Genomic DNA, 24,214 nt, shown 5'->3' with positions numbered 1-24,214 from the left:
ATCAAAGGAATTGTTTAAACTTTGCCTACAGTATAAATTAATCTAGTGAACTATTCAACTTAACAACGTGAAGGACAATAAGGTTTCCAGATTGTATATTATTTAAAATAGGAGTTTAATTCTTTTCATCTACTGTAACATTTTAAAAATCACAATTCATTTTATATCACTATGGTTTTATGGATTAGAAGTTTTTCTGAAACTGTTTTGAAAGCTCCTGAAGCAAATTAAAGATAAGGGATACTATGACTGTTAAATATTAACCCTGTTAGCATTAAGATAATTTATATTTGGAGAAAGAAAAGTCTTTTGTGGCGAGTGAGCAAGAAGCAGCTGGCACACGACCCTGATGCCTGGGGTGGCGGTGGAGGTTGGTGAAGTTGGCTGTTTTTGTCCACCTTGCCAGCGTGTTCAAGTGTCCTTCCAGAAAAATCTTTCCTGTACTTTGTCATTCCCGCCCCTCTCTCCTTCCAGTATGGACTCAAAGGGCTGGCATTCAGGGTGAGATAAGCTTTCTGGTCAGATCATCTTGGGGCATGTCTGAGTCCAAGGTCCCTGCTTGTTCCTGCTTCCTGTGGAGTTGTGTGGAGCTGGGGGTGAGCTGGGCTGGGTTTGAGGGCTGGGGAAGGACTGAGGGGGCAGTCTCCCTGCAGCTCTAACCCCTCCCTCCTCTGTGAGGGATTTGGACTAAGTGTCCTCGATGGCAGCACTCATGTCTTGTTTCATGTCTGTCTGCATATGTGAGAATGAAGTAGCATAAATGGAATTTGTGTGGCTCGGTTCTTGGCACATAGGGAGTATTCAATAAAATATGGTTGCTATAAAATTCCTCTAATGTTTCTGAGACCTTAAAAAGTCTTGTGGTGAAGGGATTGGTGGTGTAAGTGGGGCATAGATATTAGGGGGGCCCTGGAGGCTCATTTTTGAACTTGTCTCATTAGATCTCCTGCGGTTAATATAAATATTCCAAATATTCTTGAGTCCAGGTGGATATTATAGGGAGTGGACCTTTTGGGGAAGACAAAGTGGGATGTGTTCAGGTATACCCTGATGGTCTGGGTTTGCCTAGAGCTGTAACACCTCAGACCAGACTTCTGGGCACTAATCCACAATTTGTGGTTTTGTGGATCCGCCGGTCCTTACTCTGTGGAGACAAATATAATGGGTCGTTCAGAACCATCCGGAGTGAACACAGGCTGAGAGAGACTTGCTGAGTGTGCGGCTGTGAATGTGAGGTTTGGTTTTCTCATCTGTAGAATGAAGATAATAGTGACAACCACGAGGCAGAGGTGAGGAGGGAGAGACACGAGCCCAAGTCACCTCAGACCTGAACCTCGGACACTGGGACACTGGGCAGGCTGGAGGGAGCACTGTGCTTGTGTGTGCTTAGCCGCTCAGTTGTGTCTGACTCTTTGCGACCCCATGGGCCCAGGCTCTTCTGTCCATGGAATTCTCCAGGCAAGAATACTGGAGTGTGTTGCCATGCTCTCCTTCAGGGGATCTGAACATACTGACTCCCACCCTGCAGGCGGACTCTTTACTGTCTGAGTTACCAGGGAAGCCCTGAGGGAGCATTAGTGGTGGTTGAACCTGGTGTTGCCAGTCCATGGCTGTAACTAGTGAAGTCTTTATGTCTGGGGTAGACAGGAAAGCTGGAGAAGGCAATGGCAACTCACTCCAGTACTCTTGCCTGGAAAATCCCATGGATGGAGGAGCCTGGTAGGCTGCAGTCCATGGGGTTGTGAAGAGTCAGACATGACTGAGTGACTTCACTTTCACTTTTCACTTTCATGCATTGGAGAAGGAAATGGTAACCCACTCCAGCGTTCTTGCCTGGAGAATCCCAGGGATGGCGGAGCCTGGTGGGCTGCTGTCTATGAGGTCGCACAGAGTCGGACACGACTGAAGTGACTTAGCAGTAGTAGCAGCAGATAGGAAATCAGAGATGGGCAGATGGTGGGGCTGTTGTAGCCTTCCAGAGGTTGACTCTATTAGTTCAGAGTTAGCAGTCTTCCTGTTTCTCTGTGGACTAGAGTGTTCTGTGAAATTGGACAAGGTTGAGTAGCCCATGTGCTGCTGAAGAGACTCCTGCCAGTCAGCTCAACCAATGTTTATGGCGTGTTTCCTACATGCTGGGAAAGAGTGCCTCCTCTCCTGGATTCCATCGACATTCCTCAGGTGAACACAAGTCAGGGCTGTGGAGGAGACAGGGTGCCACCCAAACCCCAAAAGGCTTGTGTATGGATCTCATAATAGGGGTCAGGAGGTCAGCAAAGCATGCCTTGAGCAAGGTCATTTGAGGTGAGAGCTGTACAGTGGACCGTGAGGAATGTGGGGGAGGAGCAGGATCCCCCACCAGTGCTGGTGAGACCAGTAAGGGGGCAGCTGGGAGAAGCATGGGATGAGGTCAGATAGGAAGTTGGAGGCCTCGGAGCCATGGAGGTGAGGTTGAAGCAGAGGGGTCCCTTGAAGGGTGAGGCATAAAGTTGACATAAACTGACCTGTGAGCATCATGACATTGGAAAGAAAATGACCTGGAGGGAGTGAGGCTGGAGGTGGGGCGGGAGACCCATGAGGAAAACTCTGTGTCAGCAGAGAAATGAGAGTATGTGATGGCTGTTAGCATGAATTTGTGAAAATCTTGAATGTCTTGGAAACACGTTTCATGGGAGAGTGGGATGTGAAAGATGCCCTTCAAATTTCCACAGAGAAAACTGGGTGAACACAGGTGTCCTGTACTAGGTAAGGAAAATTCAGGAAGGGATGAGCTGGAGAGGAAGAGCCAGTCCCGTTGGTTTTGTTTTGGAGACCAGAATCAGGCCTTTCCTGGTGTTCACTGGGCCTGGCAGAAAGGGGGTCTGAATGACTGAGCCCAGGCCATGGGTGATACACAATCTTAACAAGCCTTAGGGCACTGTCCGTTTAGCCAAGGTTCTGGAAACACCTGAAGCCTGGGGGTTAGCCCCTGGGGGCCAGGCTGTGGGAGTTCCTGGGTCATCTGCTGGGGAAGAAAAGGAAGCAGCCAAGGTGGGGACTGTGCCCTGTGCACTTTACTAGCCGACATGGAATCAGGCGGGGGCTAGGTGCTTGTCTGTGTAGACTGTGTGCTGCACACAGTCCCCACTCCCGAGGTTAGAAGGCTGCCAGCCTGGAGTATGTCTTCCCAGGTGACGAAGTAGTAAAGAATCTGCCTGCCAATGCAGGAGACCCAAGTGATGTGGGTTTGACTGCATGGTTGGGAAGATCTCCTGGTGTAGGAAATGGCAACCCATTCCAGTGTTTTGGCCTGGAAAATTCCATGGACAGAGGAGCCTGACAGGCTCAGTCTATGGGATCACAAAGAATGAAACTCAGCTGAGTGACTGAGCACACATGCACAACCTGGAGTGGAGCACTTGTCGAGAACGGTCATCGAGTGTGTGTCTGTGTCCCCCTCAGGGTGGTTTCAGCTTTACTTGAATCCACTCTCTTGTTGCTGCTCCGATCGGGCTGTTTCCTTCTTGATAACCGGGTGACTGTCCAGAGGGCAGGGCAGAGTCTGCCGGGACTGCTTTTTCCAGGTTTCACTTTCCAATAGTGAAGGAACCAGAGAAGGGCGGACTGAGCTGTCCGGGATCGTTCCCGAGGGTCCCACGGTCTGGTCTCTGCAGACACCCCTGGGCCGGGCTCTGCTGCTTCTCCACTCTCCTGAGACCACCTGGCCCCGGACATGAGGAACTCAGACTTGGATCTGGATCAGGATTGGGGCTCTGAGTGACTAACTTCAGGTGCGAATTCTGAGGGCAGATTTGGGGTCTGCCAGGGTCCCTGAACCTTCTCATGCTGCTGAGTTTAGAGACGCCCCTGAAGTCCTGGCCTTTCAGAGCAGGTAAGTGGGTTTTGAAGACACTTGTGGGTGAGAAGAGCAAGCAGGGAGCAGCAGGGTTGAGGAGGAGGCTGAGCAGGTGGCGGGGTGGGGGCAGGGTGGGTGGTGCTGGATGGTGGGGTGGCTCTAGGGAGACCCCGGACCACCACAGTGAGGGGTGAACCTTCACTCATTTGTTTGAGTGCTATTGCTATAGCACTTACTAGTAATAGGCTGTTTTCTAATTCCATGTAGTGACTACAAATATAAATTCATGTGATTCTCATGAAAACCTTGAGATGGAAATGCCGTTAATATCCTCATTTTGCAGATGAGGAATAACACAAAGATGGTTGAGAAACTTGGCAGACAGGGGCCCAGTCTTGGGTGGAGGACTCAGTGCTTAGCCCCTCGTATCTGTCCTTCCCAGGACCCTAAGCTGCCTCCTCCCCCACCTCAAACATTTAGTGTTTTGGGGTCTTTTCTCTGATGAGGACTCATTTTTTCACTTCGGCTGCTCTGTTTCCACTGGGATCTCCAACCCCAATGCAGAAATCTTCTTTAAATTCAGTGGGGATGAGGATTAAGCTGTCTGTGGGGACTGACTGGGCACCTGGGTGCGGGCCTTGTCCTTGATCCCTGCTGGGTGGGTTGAAGTGCAGGTGAACTAACCCAGCAGCAAAGGCAGCATGCATGCCTCTGAAAGACCCACAGTCCCCTTGAGGAGGATGTTTGTAGGGCCCCAAACACTACAGATGGTGACTGCAGCCATGAAATTAAAAGACGCTTACTCCTTGGAAGGAAAGTTATGACCAACCTAGATAGCATATTCAAAAGCAGAGACATTACTTTGCCAACAAAGGTCCTTCTAGTCAAGGCTATGGTTTTTCCTGTGGTCATGTATGGATGTGAGAGTTGGACTGTGAAGAAGGCTGAGCGCTGAAGAATTGATGCTTTTGAATTGTGGTGTTGGAGAAGACTCTTGAGAGTTCCTTGGACTGCAAGGGGTTCCAACCAGTCCATTCTGAAGGAGATCAGCCCTGGGATTTCTTTGGAAGGAATGATGCTAAAGCTGAAACGCCAGTACTTTGGCCACCTCATGCGAAGGGTTGACTCATTGGAAAAGACTCTGATGCTGGGAGGGATTGTGGGCAGGAGGAGAAGGGGTCGACAGAGGATGAGATGGCTGGATGGCATCACTGACTCGATGGACGTGAGTCTCAGTGAACTCCAGGAGTTTGTGATGTACAGGGAGGCCTGGTGTGCTGCGATTCATGGGGTTGCAAAGAGTCAGACACGACCGAGTGACTGATCTGATCTGAAGTGGGAGCTGGTCTGTACTTCACAGTGAGGAGCTGAACCTGCGTCTCTGTCCCTAACTGGCAGACAGGTGTTGCTGGTGGTTGTGAATAATGGGGAAATGCAGGATGGTCCCAGCTCGGGGCCCCCGGTGCTGGGAAAGGAAGCACCTGGTATTCTGGGCAGAGTGGGCTGGGCTGCAGGTGCCATTAGGGTGGGAAGGGAAGGGGGGCGTTTTTCCCAAGCAAACCTTGTGGTTGTTTATCCCCACAGAGGCTTCCACAGGGCTGGGAGGAGCCCAGGCTCAGTGCTTTCTGGGTGTCAGAGTTGTGGGGAGCCCAACACCTCATCAGCATGGGGATCCAGTGAGGGGCTCTGCTCCTGCAGGACTGTTTCTGGCCCTGAGCCCTCCACCCCACCGGGATCCCTGAGCTCTGGGCCAGCCCTGGGTCTGCCTCCTGCTCTGTGTCTCTCCAGCTCTGAGGAGATGGAGGACTTCTTCCATGGCTCTGTGCTCTGCCACCTCATCTCTCTGCTCCTCTTCACGCAGCTGCCTACTGGGGCTTTCGCACGTGAGTATACCCCACCCCTCTTCCTGTGTGGATTCCTGGGAGCTGGGCTGGTTCTCTCCATTAGGAGTGGGTTGCTGTTTGAAAAGTCTCTTCTCTAGAAAAATTTTGATGGTCCCCAAACCAGTAATTGTCATTCAATTTTTGAGAGTCTTTAAGCCTGGTAGCTCAGACGGTAAAGTGTCTGCTTATAATGTGGGAGACCTGGGTTCGTTCCCTGGGTTGGGAAGATCCTCTGGAGAAGGAAATGGCAACTCAGTCCATTACTCTTGCCTGGGCAAATCCCATGGACGGTGGAGCATGGTAGGCTACAGTCCATGGGGTCGCTAAGAGTTGGACATGACTGAGTGACTTCACTAAGCCTAAATATAAAGACTATAAGGCTTATAAGTCTTTAAGCCTCAAGGCATATCAAAATGCCTTGATAGTTACCCAATGAGGTGTTCATGATGTTTTAAAAATTCAACTATGGCATATGTGACAGTATCTTTCATATCATTTTTTTGTGTAGTATCTTTATTTTACTTAACACATTCATTAATTATTTCTTTCCATTTCTCATATATTTACAGAGTATTGAACATGTGGTAGGTGCTTTTTATGAACAAACCAGGCAGATTCGTGTTTTTGTAAAATCTTACAACGTAGCAGGGAGCCATGAACAATAAATGCATGAAAGCAGTATAATGAATAGTTTTTTATACGCAATGAGAGGAGAAGCAGTGAAGCAGCATGGGGTAGAGGGCAGTCAGGCATGTGGAGGTGGGAAGTGGGCAGCAGTGTTCACTGAGGTTTTTGTTCAGTGAGACAGTGAGATAAGAATAAAACCTGGAGGAGGGGGTGAGCCTGTGAGGGTTCCAGTGGAAGCATGGCTTCTGCAAGACAGAACAGCCAGTGCAAAGCTGGCTGTGGGCCTGGATTGTTCAAGGGACTGTGGAGGCAAGTCTTGGCTAGAGCAAAGTGAAGGAGAGGGTGAGAAGTAGGAGCTTGGGTCCAGAAGCCCTGGGTGTCATCCCTATTGGGCCTTTGGTCCACTGAAGGGACTGAGGAGAGTTGGCAAATCTTTGGGTAGAGTAGGGATATGGTTTACAGGTGGAAAGAGCTGCAGACTTGGGAGTGAGGAGAGGAGACCCTGGGAGGCCAGTGTACTGTTGTCCTCCAGGTGAGAGACCATGGTGACTCAGATCAACTCTCATCAGCTCAGGAGCTGAGGAGTCATTCTCTGTAGATCCAGCAGGGCTGTCCTGCACAAGGTTCAGGTCATAGCTCATTCTCCAGGCCTCCGAAGGCAACGGGCTCTGAGAAGATGTCAGTGGGGTGAATATGGGCACTTGTGGGTGAAAAAAGTGAAGGTAGGCTTTAAATGGAAACAGTATTTGTGTCTAGTTTTTAGCGCACATTTGAGCTGGGGAAAAAGTCATGAACACAGATAAATTTAGCTCTGGAATAGAATAGTGTGGCTATACTAGGATGTGACTGAATGATCAAGGAGTTTTGACTTTGACCACAGGTATTCTCTTTGGTCAGGGTTCAGTCCTGCCCAAGATGGGCAGGATAGATCTGTGCTTCTCAAAGTGAGGCCTCAGGAACATCAGTACCAGCATCTTGGGGAATTGTTTAGAAATGCACTTCCTTGGGCCCACCCCAGACCTTACTGAATCTCTGGGGGTGTTGGCCCAACACTGTGGTTTTATAAGCCCTCTTGCTGATTTTGCTGCATGCTGAAGGTAGAAACCATTGAGCTAGAATTTTCCATGGAAAGGTGTGAAGACAGTAATACAGATGGATGAGGGACTTTCTTTGACATCTTTTCTGGGTCACAAACTCCAGTACTTTGGCCACCTCATGTGAAGAGTTGACTCATTGGAAAAGACTCTGATGCTGGGAGGGATTGGGGTCAGGAGGAAAAGGGAATGACAGAGGATGAGATGGCTGGATGACATCACCAACTCGATGGACGTGAATTTGAGTGAACTCTGGGAGTTGGTGATGGACAGGGAGGCCTGGCGTGCTGCAGTTCATGGGGTCGCAAAGAGTCGGACATGACTAAGCGACTGAACTGAACTGAACTGGGTCACAAAATTATCATCAATCTAGCTCAAAATAGCTGTGAATCATCACAGCTCAACCTATCAGGTCAGGGTCCATCCCACCCAACCCCTGTCCCCAGCCTGCCTGGGGCTTTCCATCATATTGAGCATGTGTTCTGAGCTCCCTCTGTGTCTCCTCCTCTCTCACTCCTGTGTCTGTGTCCACAGAGGAGTTCACCGTGATTGCTCCCCCGGACCCCATTGTGGCAGTGCTTGGTGGGGAAGTCCTGCTACCCTGCCGTGTATCTCCAGCCATGAGCGCCGAAGACATGGAGCTGAGGTGGTTCCGCTCCAAGTTTTCAGAAGCTGTGTTCATCTATCAAGACCGACTCGAGCAGAAAGAGGAGCAGATGGCTCCTTACGCAGGGCGGACCTCGCTGGTGAGGGACCTCCTCAACCAGGGAGAAGCTGCTGTGCGTATCCAGAATGTCAATGTTTCAGACAATGGGCTGTACACCTGCTTCTTCAGAAAGGGAGGCTTCTATGAAGAGGCCAGTTTGGAGCTGAAGGTGGCAGGTTGGTGACTTGATATTTTTGATCCTGGAGTATTGGAGTTGGGAGGAACTTCAGGGATAATGGCAATCAATCCCTCATTTTATAGATATGAAACAGGAGACTCATCCACGCATTCCATTATTTGGTACAAACATATTGAAACCCTACTCTATGTCACATCCTGTTCTGGGCACCTGGGATGCATCAATGAACCAAAAAATGTTCCTGTTCTGTGGAGCTTATATTCTAGAGGCAGTTCATAAATACTTTGATAAATAGGTTATAGAGGAAATTAGGAGGTGGTAAGTATTAATATTTATGATAAAAGGGCAAATATAACAGTGGAAGGGGACCAGGATGAGGTGGGGCAGGTGGGCTTGTGTTATGTAGAGCCTCAGGTTGGGATTTTTTGACAATTTGAGCAGAAGCTCAAAGGAAGTAGGGATTTAGCCACGTAGATATCTGTGGGACCAGAGTTCCCAGCAGAGGAAACACCTGGCGTGAAACCCTGAGGCAGGAGTGTGGCTGGAGCAGGAAGCCCCCGTGGTTGATAAGATGAGTGGAGGGTTGTAAGAGATGACAACAATTGAATAAAGATATGTTCCTGGCATGGGGTGCACAGAGAAAGGATTGATTAATGCTCTCTCTGGTGGTCAGGAGAATTTTGCAGGTAATAAACACTGAAAGGGGCACCTGAGTTCACTAGATCAGGCTGCAAAGAGGCCTTGAGGTTGATGGGCTGGAATATGAGAAGTCAGGGGAGAGGAGAAGAAAGGAGAGGAAGAGAGAAGAGAGGAGATAGAGTGTGGTGATTTCAGTTGCTAGCAGTTAACCAGAGTCCTTGGTGCTGCAGTGTGGTCCCTGAGGGGCACAGACAGTGGAAGCTGGGGGGAAGAGGAGAGGAGGCATTTGAGGAGCAAGGTAGATGCTAGATTGTAGAAGACTTTGCATGCTGTGCTATGGATGTTGATGTACCACTGAGGAAATTTTAAACAGAACAGTGCCTGGGACATTTCTTTGGTCAGCTGTGAAGAGGGTGAATGAAACGTGAGCCAGGCTAAAGGCATGGATATAGTTACGAGGGTCACAGGGTCAGAGGATGACCCCCAGAAGAGGCAATGGGATCACATAGAGGGACGAGGGGATCAGACATCTGTGATGTTTAGAAAGTAGAGCAAGCTGAGTGAGTGGGTTTGGGGACACAGAGTTTGGGGGGAAGAGGAGACTGCAGAAACTCTGAGAGTTTTGCTTTGGCTGTTTGTTGTTTAGTGGTAAGAATACTGAAAATTATGTGTGTTGATTGAAGAAAAACACACAACTTAAGAACTGTGAGCTGTGTTTTATTCAGGGTCTTACTGAGGGGCATATAATCTAGGAAATAGCTTCTCAGTAGCTCGGAGAAACTGCTCCAATGAGGTAGGGGGAGAAGCCAGTTTATACAGGATTTTGGCTAGGGAACAAGTGCAGTCAAGCATGCTTAGTATGCTAAGTGGCTTCAGTCGTGTCCGACTCTGCGGCCCCATGAACTTGTAGCCCACCAGACTCCTCTGGCCATGGGATTCTTCAGGTAAGAATACTGGAGTGGGTTGCCATTTCCTCCTCCAGGGGATCTTCCCAACCCAGGGATCTAACCCGCGTCTCCTGTTGCTCCTGCATTGCAAGTAGATTCTTTACTGCTGAGCCACTGGGGAAGCCCAGAAGTCAAGCGTACACTTCAGTAAATGGTTACTGTTTGCCACAAGGATCAGATATCTCAGTTAACAATATTAGCACTTTTCTAGGAAGATGGGGTCGCACAGAGTTGGACACTACTGAAGTGACTTAGCAGCAGCAGCAGCAGGAAGATGCAAGAATCTAGGTTCACTAAATATTTTTTCCTGAGACATCTCTAAGTATCTAAGGGGCCTGTTTTTCCAAAGCACAGAGTGCCTTGCCCTATTTTCACCCTGAATTCCATTCAGAGTGTACTGTCACTGAGTGACTAAAAGGTTAATGACTTGATTCTTGTAGAATTGGATGGTGGGCAAGATTCTTTGCTTTATGTATGTTAGTTATCTGTTGTCAATGCTGTATCACATTATCACAAAGATAATGTCACGAAGATCACAGTGGTGTATAACAATAACCACTTATTTAATTCAGGCATGAAGGGAGTACAGCTAGTTTGGGCTGTATTTGACTAATCTTATCTGGGTTTATTCATACCTCTTTGGTCATGTTGGGCATAAAACAAAAACAAAATCTCCCAAACCAGAAATCGTCTTCACAGTTAGTGGAGAAAGAACACGGTTTTGTTACTGAATGGGCATTCAACAAGAATGTGATAGACATCACAGGCAATCGAATAAGAGATTGTAAAGACAGAAAGATATCTCCCCCCTTTTATAAAGCCAAGCAGATACAACCCATTATATACTTGTTTTTAAGATGAACAATAACTATTCCTCATGTCGGAGGACTTGATAGCACCATCTGTCACACAGTTCACTCTAAATTTTCCTGGTAATTGAGCTGACCATATATGTTAGCTAATTGGTTTAAGCCAGAGGAAAAACAAATTCTTATGTTTTTATGACAGGAGGTATTTTTACACCTTGTAGCTTGGTGATGGCTGAAGCTGGGCTCCTACCCTCCGACAGGGAAGGGGAAAGTGGGGTGCTGTTTCTCTTGAACTTTATATTTACAGATGGCTCCTAGGTCCAGTGAAAGACATTCCTGGGTCAAAATTCTTATCTAGTTCTCAAAAAGGATTTATATACATTTAAAACTGGGGAGAAAATACATACAATTACAGATTTTCTCAAGTAAATATTCTAAGAAAAACAAGGGAAGGGGAATCTCTGCTCTTATTTTCAACAGGGAGAATGAAGCCTGTTATTTTTAATTCATATTTGTCATTACAGTCAGCTGAGGAGGTCACATAAGAACCTTTGCTGGGTCTGTTCATGTGGGTTTGTTCAACTGGCTATTGATTGATCTAGGAAAGTTTCAGCAGGAAAGGCTGCACTAGAGTAAACATGTCCTCCCCCTGGTGGAGAGCAGCCCAACAACACAAGGACTTTACGAGCTAGTCACGTGACCTAATCTCTTATTGGCTAGTTGAGTCACAGGACTGGTGCAGAGGCAGAGCGTGGAGGCACCAAACACTGTGGCAGACAGGGAGCTGGATATAAAGAGGAGTGAAGAGTCGGTAATATTTTGATGCAGAATCCATCACGGATGGAGCCAAATCACATATTCAGTTCTAGAATTATGAGTTGGAAGTATATGTGAGGAATTTGGGTAGAGGGAAACCTGTGGATAAAAGGAAGGGAGGTTCAGGACACAGGGTTGTTCGATGACTTAATTTTGGTGGTGATTTACAAAGAGAGGCAGTGGGTGTGGAAGCAGATACCCCGGGAGAGAGTGTGATGTGAGGAGAGTCAAGGATAAGGGTGGACCTGGGACCACATTCCTCCCCCTGTTTACAAGGCATCAGCCCTTCCAACTGCATAGCTGGGGAGAAGGGACTTAGCTCTCTGAGCCCATGGTCCCCGTGCTTTTTCCTTCTGTTCCCTGAGACAGGGCCACCTCCTTGTTCCCTGTGGGAGCAGGCTGTCCCCAGAGCCCCCAGAATGCCAAGTTCAGGGCACCCCCTGGAGTTGTGCACACATAGGCACTGCTGGGTCCCTGGGCTCTACATCTTGCCTCCCGCAGGTGTGGGCTCTGCCCCTCAGGTGCGCATCACAGGGCCTGAGGAAGATGGGGTCCGCGTGGTGTGCACGGCCTCGGGGTGGTTCCCGAAGCCCCAGGTGCAGTGGAGAGACCTCAGTGGAGAGAAGTTCCTGGCGTTCTCTGAGGCCCACACCCAGGATGCTGAAGGGCTGTTCAGAGTGGAGGCAGCTCTGGTGGTGAGAGACAGCTCTGTGGGGAACGTGACCTGCTCCATCCTCAACCCTGTCCTGGGCCAGGAGAAGGCCATGGCCATTTTCATCCCAGGTCAGAGGTGCTCCTGGCTTCCAGCGGGGCTAGAGGAGGGGGCCGGGTGTTCCTGGGTGTTCCAGGCTGGGCTGTCCTGGGCGGGGGCCCTGATGGGGTGTCTGGCTGGGCCACAGAGCCCTTCTTCCCCCAGGCCTCTCCCTGGAAGGTGGCTTTCTTGGTGAGCCTGACTGTGCTGGTGATCTTGCTCCTTGGGGCTGGATGTTACACCAAGAGAGAACATTCCATGAAGATGCAGGAGATGGGAGAAAAGGAGACTCTGTGCCAGACTAGCGAGCAGGACCGTCAGACAAAGGAGGAATTGCTGAAGGATGCAGGTAAGGCAGGACAGGGGTCAAGGCTGGTGAATGTGGCAGCTGGTGCTGAGATGAATGCGCTGACCACAGGGCCTGAGTGCAGGGCTCTGGGGAAATCCCAGTCCAGAGCAGGTGGCTGGGGAGACCTGGGTGGACAGCTGGAGCTGGGGAGGCTCCAATGGGTCTGCAGTTGGAACGTCTTCTTCAGAGGTTACAAACAGAGAGGTGGTATTTTGTGGATTTTTTTTCTTAGGGAGTGGAGTTCATGCTTTTTTGTTTTCACTCTCTTTCAGCTAAACTTCAGGAAGAACTTGGTAAGTTCTGCTTTTCCTCTTGAGCTCTCTGCATCCCCTTCATAGGAGACAGTCTGGTTCTTAGCTCACCTATTTCCTGTGTGTTGCCTTTCAGAGAGGAGGAAATCCGCTTACCTGGCTGGTGAGTGACTCTCCGGTGTCCTTGGGTTTCCTGTCCTACCTGTGCCAAGGCGTCCCTCTCCTCCATTCTGTCTAGGCACAGAAATGTGGACCTGCTTCCCTGGGAGAGAAGTGGAAGCTTCTAGGAGGCAGAACCCATGCATGGGCTCTCCCAGGTCTGGAATGCTGGTTCCCACCCATTTCTTGGGATCCTGGGTGTAATGATGACCCCAGAGTCTATCATGCATCCTGGGTCTTATTCCAACCCTGACTGACCCACTGTATTAATAGTTTACTATCCTTCTGTGCATCTAGTTTTCAGTCAGTACCCAGAAGCAAAAGTCATGTGCTGTGAGATTTCATTAAAGGAGCTATACAAATGACCAGCTTGATTAAGTTTAGGAGTGTGACCACCTGTCTCCATCCCAAAACACTGTCCAAGGAGTCCATTCCCTCTAGTTTCTTTGGGTGATGATCAAAAAGTTATGGGGCAGAACTGGGGTGACCATGCACAGAAATGCCATGGAATGAGCTGTCAATACCCCTGAATAGTGTTTATCTCTAGCAATATTTCATCTGAGAAAGATTAGCCACTTTTACCCAGAGCTCATCTCACTTCTTAAAATAGTTCCCATGTCAAGTTATTTTGCAAATGTATTTTTTTTCCAGGAAAAAAACTGAATATAATAATGCTTTCTTAAAATTATATAATAATTTATATTTTACTCCCTAAAATGTTTCCACACATAGTAGAATTTTTGACCCTTAGTAGCAGAAGTGAATGTAGATAGAATAAGAATTTTTGAGGGTTTTGAGGCAAGAACAGCTGAGTGACTTGCTAAACATCACACGCAGCAGTGGGACAGCGGTGGAAGTCAGTATGGAGTGTGCACAGGCCACCTGACCTGTGCTCCAGGGGATACCCCACCACACCTGCTGTCTGCACGTGGCTGCACCTCCTCTCCAGCCTCTCCCCCACTGTAGTTAATCTCACCTGCAGAGCAGAGGGGAGTCAAGGGCAAATAGATTCACACTGAGCAGGTTTCTTCTGGCTGAGGTCTCACCAAGTGTGTTCCCTTTCAGCCTGGAGGAAGGCGCAGCTGTATGCAGGTAAGTGGGTGTGAGTTCCTGTGGCCTCCCCTCCCGACCTAGTCTCTGCCCCCTTCTCCCTGAGGGGACCCCACAGCAGGGTGGGGTAGTGTCCTTGGTCTTCTTGGCACCTTTGTAGCCTCCACCTGGAGACTGCAGGGACTCCTTGGAACACAGATGTGCCTCCATCCTGCCTGTGCTCTACTGCAGGGCACGGTCAGGGTTAGCAGCACCCTCCCCAAACACCTGGTGCAACGGGGACTTCTTGTGACAGTGACAGTGGAGGGGTCAGTGGTGAGGAGGGATGGCAGCAGGGAACGACTGTGTGGATCAGGGATCGCTCATCTCTGGAAGATTTCAGAAGTCATGCTTGCCTACTTAAGACTCAGTTCTTCCCAAGGTGGCCCTTGATTCCTGATCCGTCTTGTTTCAAAATGCCTTCCCTTTTTGTCTCTAGTTTTGTTTCTCCTATTTCCTCCTGGTCCTCTGATATGTTGACTCCCTCTCTACCTCCTCATGCTCTGCCTCTGTGTCCAGGCTGGGTTTCATCCTCCAAGCCTCTTGGTTGCTGAGGAATTAGTTGCTGTAGAGCAGGTGTTCTGAATCTGGGGTCCAAAAACTATGGGGTGTTTATGGGCTCCTTGGGTGACGGTCTATGAAAGTTCTTAAATTCTATTCAAAATCTTCTGTATATGTTTGTGTGACAGGGACAAAAATGTAACAACCATGATCTTCCTTTTCAGAGAATTCTGTATTTGCTGATGGGTTCATTCCTGGTTGAGTTTATTAGAGGCCGTGGGCCAAGATTGGGAAAGAAGAAATGTAGAGGAGACAAAATCATTTCACAGAGAAATGGTGGGAAGCAAATCAGGGAAGACAAGACCAGATGGAGGAAGAGAGGAGGAGATAAGGAGGAAGTGCCGTGTCTGAGATTTGTCTTATAGAGATGGAGTGGCTTGTAGTGGTGGAAGACAGAGCACAAGTCACAGCCATGGTGGTTTGTCGGGGAGCACACAGAGGGTGTACAAGTTATTTGGGTGCATAAAGTGTGATCAACTCCTTGATATCTCTTTAAGAAATTTCAGTAAAGGCATATTTGTTTTTAACCCATTTTATTTATTTATTTTTTTTCGTTATTTACCTTGATTTATTCATCTGTATAAGAAATACAGAATGTTAATACATTAGTATATTATATTTCATATATATTTTCTCAGTTAAACTTCACAAATACTATTGCAGATATATTCTCTTCTTACATTTTCACATATAGAAAAGAGTGAGGCGCAGGAAGACTAAAAGCAGGTAAAGCCATTTTAAAGTAACCATGTAATTCAGTTTACCTCTGATAATGAGACCATCTCAATCTTCCTGTAGTGGTTAGGGCAGGAGTGTGGTATGGGGCATCCTAATGTAATGTAAGGTTGTTCTGAGAACCCTTTAGCTTTGGGGTGAGTTAAAGATCTGTACCCTGTAAGCCTGTGCAGTATGCCTTTTCCCTGATTGGAATATTTCTGTTTACAGACAGGAATATAGATCGTGAGGGACAGAGAAGGGTAAACTAAGGGTGAAAATGCCTGGGAGCCAGATGCCTGAGGACTTAGGATCCCACCTTAGGGATTCTTACTGATTCACCCTGGGATTTATGTTAAACATGGGGATCAGATAGTCCTCTTTTACTATCTCTCCCTTACCTACTAGATTAAAGAGCATGTGTTTTAATGTATACCTTGTGTAACCTTCTGTTTTGTAAAGATAAAACCCATTAAGCTAGAATCAACATTTTCATATTGACAAGTGTCAAGTGGGAGGTGGCCAAGTGTCAGATCTCTTTTTATTCATAAAATTGGAAAAAATTGTATTAATGATTTTCTGTAGCAATTAAGTGAAGAATAGCATCACACTTGATACATGAGGAGTCTCACAATTAAATGCCAACTCTCTTTTTTCATATTCCCTCTTTTTCTTGTTGTTAATCTCTATCACTTGTGGTATACAAATTTATAGTTAGGAATCAATTAGTGTCTTGGTGAAGAACAAATAAATTAAAGTCCATTTTTTCTTAAAGGGTCACATGAGTTAGGTCACTTTATGTGATCTTATTTCCATCAGGCAAATAAAAGGAATGCTAATTTCTGCATGAACCTGTATTAAGTAGGAATGGTATAATAAATTTACACCCCAAAATTGCAAAAAAAGAGCATTTACTAATTTCCATAAATGTTCTAATCTTGTCCCCGATTCTCTACCCTGTTGGAGGCAACAGCTCTCTCACTGCAGACATTTCAGTGTCTTATGACATATAGGCTTTGGTTTGGTTTGGTTGTTGAGCTTCCTTTCTTTTTCCCAAAAGTGAGTATGGAGGTTGGAAGAAATTATTTGGCCTTGGGTCAGTTGGGAAAGGGATCCTTATGTTCTTCTTTAGTCATATCAGGCCATTGCCCTGGGGACACTAGTCTGATCTGGTCCTTAAGATTCTTGGTTTGGGGCTGGCCGAGGATCAGCAGGCCTTGGCTAGGTATTTGGGTTTTCTCCCCCTCACCTTTGGTCACATCCTAAGGTTCTTAATCACGTCTGTAAAGTTCCCTTTACCACAGTGTATCCACACAGTCTGAGGTTTAGAACATGGACACCTTTGGGATCCTCTTGTTGTGGTTCTCCTGAAAACTTACAGCTTCTCTGGGCAATTATAGGGGGAAGCAGATGACTAGATCCAATATTTTGGGTTTTCCTTCACAGGTAGAACTGTTTTTGTTCCACTAACCCTATGAAAAGCAGAAGAGAATTCATGAGTGTCTTTCCTCTCACTGCATGTCTGTCTTTCTCACCTCAAACATCCCTCTCCTCTCCTTGAAATCTCTCCATTGTCTCCTAACTGAGCAAGATTTCTCTGATGCTGTATCCCAAATTCTCTTCACTAATGACTTATAGTCATTCTCTGAGTTCAGTTCAGCTAAGTTATATTCTCTCTACCACTGACTTAGAGGTAATCTGCACACTCAGTTCAATTAGCTCTTCATAATTGCTTAAGAACCTTGGAAATTTTGATCTCCCCAATTCTTTCTCCAGAAAACCTAGTTTTAAGGATGTGCGGCTAAGGACTTGAGAAAATGTTATTTTATAGTGAAGTTTGGGCAATGACTTTTATGTTCAGATTGATATCAAGCCTCTTCACCCCTCAGTATTAAGATTTATGGCTTTGCCTTCATGCTAAGATTGCAACATGATGGTTCTCTGTGTGTTTATGAAAAGAAATACATGCATCAGTTGAATATTTCCAAAATATTTCCCCCTATAACTCTCTCAAAAATATGCTTCATGATACTAAGTACTGACCTTGATATGTACAGTTTCTACAAACCCCTGATATGAAACGTGTGTTTTCCTTGTAGATTGGCGGAAGGAGGAGTTCCAGGACTGTGAGTGACTTTGTGTATTTTCTGGATTTTCCTACTGCTGTCCCTGTGGCCTCTCCTTCACTTCTCAGTGGTGATGTAGATGCTGGCACCATCAATAGTGTGGGGTGGGATGTGGTGGTGACAGTCACACACAAGTGGGGCTGATGACTTTGACTGATATTGAATGCTAAATAGACATCCTTCAGCCCTTGGAGAGCAGGCTGGTCCTCAAGGGCTCTGTAACATATTGCAACCTGAAATCAGTCTCATGGGTCCGTTTCCTGCTTGGAGGCCCATAGACTTGAATCACAAGTTCCTATTGTCAGGGTGCTTAGCCTTCCTCCCATGCAGCTGGGATTCTGGGTTGAGGGGTGGTTGTGTGTTCTTGGGGAGGGGAGGACCTTGAATGATAGACAACTTTCTCCACAGGGCCTGTCACTCTGGATCCAGGATCTGCCCATTCAGACCTTGTCGTCTCTGATGAAAAGACAAGTGTGACCTTGAAGGCCTCCTGTGTGAACACTGCAGATACCTTCAGTGTACTGGGCTTTGAGGGCATCACATCAGGGCGCTGTTACTGGGAGGTGGAGATCAGGGATGGAGACCAAAGCGAGTGGGCCCTGGGGGTCTATAGGGAAGGTGTGAATAGGAAAGACTGGTACAGAGAGTCCCCAGATAAGGGGTTCTGGGTTGTGGGGAGATTTGAAAGAGAATATTGTGCCTGTACTATACCTCAGACCCAGCTATCCCTCATGCAGGCTCCCCACCCCAGGCTTAGGGTGGGGGTGTTCCTGGACCACCAGGAAGGGGACGTCTCCTTCTACAACATGACTGATGGCTCCCACATTTTCTCCTTCCCTCAGGCTTCCTTCTCTGGGACTCTCTTTCCATACTTCATGATTAGGTCAGGGGATGTGTCCATGACCGTCTGCTCCAAGGTGGGAGGGTCTGAGGGGCTCCCTGTTGCCCTTAGCAATCCTTCTCTGGAGGAGCCTGTGAGCCTCCCAGGGGTGGGGTTCAACTCAGGCTCTGGTGCTGATGGTCCTCCAGGGGCCGAGTCTCCATTGCTCCCCTGCAACCCCGAGGCTGTGTCCCCTTAGGGCCTGTCACTCTCCTGGACCCTTACTGTGGCTCTTCCTGGAGCTTCAGACCCCTTGTGACAGAGGCCTCTGAGGTGCCTCCTGGATGGCTGGAGTCTCACCTCCTGCTCTGGAGACAGGCTCTTGGGCTTGTGGTTATGAGAATTTTCAGTTCATGCCATGTGCTCAGGTAACAGATTATAAAAGTTGACTCTCTGAGTTGGTTTGGGGGTAGCCTGAAGTTTACTATGGGACATTGTTTTTCTTTTAGTAATGAAAAATATTTCATAAAGTTTTTATACTGTTTGGATATGCTAAATGATGAGATGTTGAATTACTCTGCAGACTAATATCGTGTTTTTGTTGTTGCTTAGTCACTAAGTTGTGTCTGACTCTTTTGTGACCCCATGGACTGAAGCCTACCAGGCTCCTCTATTCACGGGATTTCCCAGGCAAAAATACTGGAGTGCAGTTTGCAGTTTGCCTCTCCAGGAAATCTCCCTGACCCAAGGATTGAACTCAGGTTTCCTCCATTGGCAAGTGGATTCTTTTAGTCTGAGCCACCAGGGGAGCCTGGTGGTGTTACTTTATCCAGTTTGAGTTTGTTAAATAGAACCCAGAGAGTGACGGTTGGTTCCCAGTTCTATTTTGGAGGATGGACACTATCAAATTAAAAAAGCTGGCCAGCAAAAAATTTCCAGGGAAATGGGTGGCTGATGGAGTTTTTTTTTTTTTTTTTCCAACACAGAACTTATTTTATTCAGTTTCAGAGTTCTCAAGATGCAAAGCTTTATGAAATTATCTCTCCTCTATACTTGACAATTTTTTTTTTATTCTTCCAATTTTATTTTATTTTTAAACTTTACATAATTGTATTAGTTTTGCCAAATATCAAAATGAATCCGCCACAGGTATACATGTGTTCCCCATCCCGAACCCTCCTCCCTCCTCCCTCCCCATACCATCCCTCTGGGCCGTCCCAGTGCACCAGCCCCAAGCATCCAGCATCATGCATCGAACCTGGACTGGCAACTCGTTTCCTACATGATATTTTACATGTTTCATTGCCATTCTCCCAAATCTTCCCACCCTCTCCCTCTCCCACAGAGTCCATAAGACTGTTCTATACATCAGTGTCTCTTTTGCTGTCTCGTACACCGGGTTATTGTTACCATCTTTCTAAATTCCATATATATGCGTTAGTATACTGTATTTATGTTTTTCCTTCTGGCTTACTTCACTCTGTATAATAGGCTCCAGTTTCATCCACCTCATTAGAACTGATTCAAATGTATTCTTTTTAATGGCTGAGTAATACTCCATTGTGTATATGTACCACAGCTTTCTTATCCATTCATCTGCTGATGGACATCTAGGTTGCTTCCATGTCTTGGCTATTATAAACAGTGCTGTGATGAACATTGGGGTACACGTGTCTCTTTCCCTTCTGGTTTCCTCAGTGTGTATGCCCAGCAGTGGGGTTGCTGGATCATAAGGCAGTTCTATTTCCAGTTTTTTAAGGAATCTCCACACTGTTCTCCATAGTGGCTGTACTAGTTTGCATTCCCACCAACAGTGTAAGAGGGTTCCCTTTTCTCCACACCCTCTCCAGCATTTATTATTTGTAGGCTTTTGGATCGCAGCCATTCTGACTGGTGTGAAATGGTACCTCATAGTGGTTTTGATTTGCATTTCTCTGATAATGAGTGATGTTGAGCATCTTTTCATGTGTTTGTTAGCCATCTGTATGTCTTTTTTGGAGAAATGTCTATTTAGTTCTTTGGCCCATTTTTTGATTGGGTCGTTTATTTTTCTGGAGTTGAGCTGTAGGAGTTGCTTGTATATTTTTGAGATTAGTTGTTTGTCGGTTGCTTCATTTGCTATTATTTTCTCCCATTCTGAAGGCTGTCTTTTCACCTTGCTAATAGTTTCCTTTGATGTGCAGAAGCTTTTAAGGTTAATTAGGTCCCATTTGTTTATTTTTGCTTTTATTTCCAATATTCTGGGAGGTGGGTCATAGAGGATCCTGCTGTGATGTATGTCGGAGAGTGTTTTGCCTATGTTCTCCTCTAGGAGTTTTATAGTTTCTGGTCTTACGTTTAGATCTTTAATCCATTTTGAGTTTATTTTTGTGTATGGTGTTAGAAAGTGGTCCAGTTTCATTCTTTTACAAGTGGTTGACCAGATTTCCCAGCACCACTTGTTAAAGAGATTGTCTTTAATCCATTGTATATTCTTGCCTCCTTTGTCGAAGATAAGGTGTCCATATGTGCGTGGATTTATCTCTGGGCTTTCTATTTTATTCCATTGATCAATATTTCTGTCTTTGTGCCAGTACCATACTGTCTTGATAACTGTGGCTTTGTAGTAGAGCCTGAAGTCAGGTAGGTTGATTCCTCCAGTTCCATTCTTCTTTCTCAAGATCGCTTTGGCTATTCGAGGTTTTTTGTATTTCCATACAAATTGTGAAATTATTTGTTCTAGCTCTGTGAAGAATACTGTTGGTAGCTTGATAGGGATTGCGTTGAATCTATAAATTGCTTTGGGTAGTATACTCATTTTCACTATATTGATTCTTCCAATGCTGATGGAGTTTTAAGGAGTCTAATATTTTGCTTTTTGTATTTCCTATTCTGGGATGGATAAAACATACCCGTTTCCCCCAAATCTCAGTAAATTTTTGTTACCTGTAAAAAACCTGTGTTGTGTTCATTTAAAGAGTTAAGGAGAAGGATCTAGGTTTTTCATTTCTGTTAACAGCAGCTGAAAATAAGAGAACTGCTATCTGAATTAAGGTGTAAATGAAGAAGAGAATTTTCAGAGGCAGGGTGAATTGCAAAAAGCTTTGACCAAGAGCTGGAGCCATGGTCATTGTGTGCCCCTTATCATTGTATTGCCCCTCTGCACTTCCAAGTCCAGTGGTAATGGTTAATGGAAAAACACAGGCTGCTTCAGGCAGCCCAGTGCCTGTGGGCCTGTGGGCCTGTGCGGGGTTAGTGGGGCGGGTTCTTCGAGCACAGCACCGGTTGAAGTGAGCTGTGAGGCTCAAGGGACAAACAAGTGCTGGTCAAGCTTAGAAATGACTTACGTGGATCATCAGAATTGCATTTGTGGTTTTCCAGACATTAAAGAAAATGAATAGAGTGCAAAATTTCTTTGGAGGTACTTCATACTGGATACTAAAAGGAGATAGTTTTGTATGATACATGGATAATCCACAGAACATACCTTCTGGATTGGTGATTGTGGAGCCATTAAAAAAAAAAAAAAAAAGAAAGTGTTAGTTGTGTCCAGCTGTTTGTGATCAGATGGATTGTAGCCTCCCAGGCTTCTCAGTCCATGGAATTCTCCAAGCAAGAATACTGGAGTGGGTGGGTAGCTATTCTCTTCTACAGGTGATCTTCCTGCCCCAGGAATCAAACCTCTTTCTTCCCCATTACAGGAGGATTCTTTACTGTCTGAGCAACAGGGAAGTTCTCTAATTTACCTACATTTCAAAGTTATGAATGCAGGGATTAGGAACTATTTCCTGCAAGCCAATGATCAGTAGGACCTAGTAGAATGGATAAATGTGTTGAACAAAGCTATAAAAATTACAGTATCAAAGCAATCAGTCTCACAGCCTCATTCTGATAACAGGTCACCAAGGTGAATGTGGGAAGAAGCAAATGTTTTACAGAACTGACACTGTTGGTAGCGTGGCCATCATTACTCAACTCAAAAAGAAGCAAATGAAGGTGGTCAAACTATTGATAGAGATAACTTGAAGCGGTCATAAATCTATCTTCCTTACTTTACTCCTAAACCACCTTCAGATAGTGCAGTTATCAAAGCTGGATATTGTGTAAAACAGAGAACAGTGATGAAAAACTGGAAGAGAAGATATTTTCAACTGGATAAAAACACAACAGGTTACTTTAGATCTGAGCTGGAAAAGAAACCTCTCCATGTAAAACAACTTAAAGAGGTTCATAAAGTCCAGGAACATAAACCAAGTGACGTAATGATGAGAGACAACCTCTTTGAAATTGTAACATCCTCTGGAACTTTCTATGTGCAGGCTGATAGCCCTGAAGAAATGCACAGTGGGATTAAAGCAGCCTCAGGTGCCATTGTAGCACAGTGGGACCTGGCAGATCAGCTCCCCTAGAATAATGTCTCACACTGAGTTACTTATCTTGCTAATGATTGCCTGTGTCTGACCACCAACCACTCCTCTTTGCAGGAACATTCCAACAGTCTTTCCAAATCTAAACACACTCTCTGCTCTGCCAGTGTGCAGCAGCCACTGCACATTCCACAGCCTCTCACAGCAACTCTACTCTTTGATCTCAAGTTTTACCATGGAGAAGCTAGGATTTTATGAATCTCTTGCCAAGTTCAAGCCATGGAATTTCAAGGTCTAGACTGTCTCTCCAAGAGAACCAGCTTCCAAAGTAACTGAACAAGCTCTGCTGAAACCTCAAAGAAAAATGGCCCTCAGAAACAAAATTATGACCCTGTGGACTTGGATAATGCAAGCCTTCCAGACAGTGATGTGTGAGGTAGAAACACATGTAGCCTGATATGCCTTATCAGCTCTCAGTGTCCTTTCTGAGTTTTCTCACCAAAGATGATAAAGGGGAAATGGGTTTTAATGCATATAGGATCCTGCCTTGTTGCTGTACTGTTTATAAGCTGGTAAGCCAAGAAGCTAGGGAATGGCTTAACTAAATGTAATTTCTTAAAAGAAAAAAAAAAAAAGAAAAAAAGCCCAAAGTGTCTCAGTATCAACTGTCTGAAGCTTTGTTCTCAATGGGGTGATAAAAGTGTGTGATGTTTTTTCCTAATGAATTGGAAAATTAAAATATTTCACAATTTAAAACAGGAACAATGCTTATTATTTTGGTTGTATTAAAAATGCTACTGTGACTTCCTATTAGATGTTCAATTTCTACACATTCTTATTGGTTAATATTATTGAATGAAATATTGCCAAAGATATCTAAATCATGATGTCTGTGTGCTGTAAAATTTATACTACGGTGTGGACAATTTTGAAATTATAGCCATTTTTGATGCTCTGGATCTCAAGGTGAGTGATGTGTCTTGTGTAGAGGATGTATGCTAATCCCAAGCTCCTGATTTATTCCTGTCCCCCCTCACCCCCAAGTCTCCCTTTGGTAACCATAGATTAAACAAATTTATTTTTTATCTTACCCTCTCCCTTGAGTTCTTTCTGTAGTTCTTTGCTTTTGATTCAGTTGGTGCTCAGGCTGTCTCTCTAGTCTAAATGGAATGCATTCATTATTTGGTCTCACAGAATCCCTTTTCTTGATTTTGGAGCAGTTATTTCAATTTACAGTTAGTCCTGACTACTTGATTGATGCCTGAGTTTCCTCCAGAGTATAAGTCTCATAAGGGACATGTATCCCCAAAGTCTAGGGTTATAGTTCCTGTTATATATGTATAATTAATAAATATTTGTTGGATGAATATAAATTATCATTTCCCCTCTCTGTATACTCTAATAGAAGCTCAGCAAACTTGTAAGAGGAACTATGAAGAATGTTGGCGATGAAGAAAATTGTGAGAAAAGCAGGACATGAGGAGAATAATATGAGAAAAGAACATGGTGAAAAGAAACTGAGGGAAAAAAGACAGTGGGGGCAAATTTTGAGGTAA

The 24,214-nt window shown here is 45.8% G+C and overlaps 2 protein-coding genes and 1 pseudogene across 2 annotated transcripts in view; all 3 read left to right on the top strand.

Moving 5' to 3' along the window:
- The window catches only part of LOC133236461 (butyrophilin-like protein 1), a 39,552-nt gene extending 20,736 nt beyond the window's left edge, over positions 1-18,816 (top strand). The window contains exon 11 of the transcript XR_009732898.1: positions 18,741-18,816. The gene's annotated coding sequence lies outside the window, so the exon portion shown is untranslated. The remainder of the gene's footprint in view (positions 1-18,740) is intronic.
- Positions 3,379-18,743, top strand: LOC133236460 (butyrophilin-like protein 1). The gene is made up of 10 exons (XM_061398487.1): positions 3,379-3,868; positions 5,621-5,715; positions 7,971-8,318; positions 11,994-12,275; positions 12,392-12,592; positions 12,865-12,885; positions 12,980-13,006; positions 14,068-14,094; positions 17,466-17,492; positions 17,901-18,743. Exons 2-10 carry the CDS (start codon positions 5,631-5,633, stop codon positions 18,569-18,571), a joined length of 1,689 nt encoding a protein of 562 aa, XP_061254471.1. The 5' UTR covers positions 3,379-3,868; positions 5,621-5,630; the 3' UTR covers positions 18,572-18,743.
- Positions 18,817-21,139: 2,323 nt separating the features above from the next.
- Positions 21,140-23,748, top strand: LOC133236459 (pleckstrin homology domain-containing family A member 1-like; annotated as a pseudogene).
- Positions 23,749-24,214: the final 466 nt, after the last annotated feature.

This window comes from Bos javanicus, chromosome 23 (genome assembly GCF_032452875.1).
Source record: "Bos javanicus breed banteng chromosome 23, ARS-OSU_banteng_1.0, whole genome shotgun sequence".
Classification (NCBI taxonomy): Eukaryota; Metazoa; Chordata; class Mammalia; order Artiodactyla; family Bovidae; genus Bos; species Bos javanicus.
This window is presented reverse-complemented; position numbering and strand designations above follow the sequence as displayed.

What these genes read in the sequence shown, in the direction of transcription:
- LOC133236460 (XM_061398487.1), top strand. Translation starts at nt 5,631, where the DNA reads ATGGAGGACTTCTTCCATGGCTCTGTGCTCTGCCACCTCATCTCTCTG. An exon ending in TTTGGAGCTGAAGGTGGCAG is followed by an intron (nt 8,319 to 11,993) that starts GTTGGTGACTTG and finishes TGCCTCCCGCAG; the next exon opens with GTGTGGGCTCTGCCCCTCAG. An exon ending in GAAGGCGCAGCTGTATGCAG is followed by an intron (nt 14,095 to 17,465) that starts GTAAGTGGGTGT and finishes TTTTCCTTGTAG; the next exon opens with ATTGGCGGAAGGAGGAGTTC.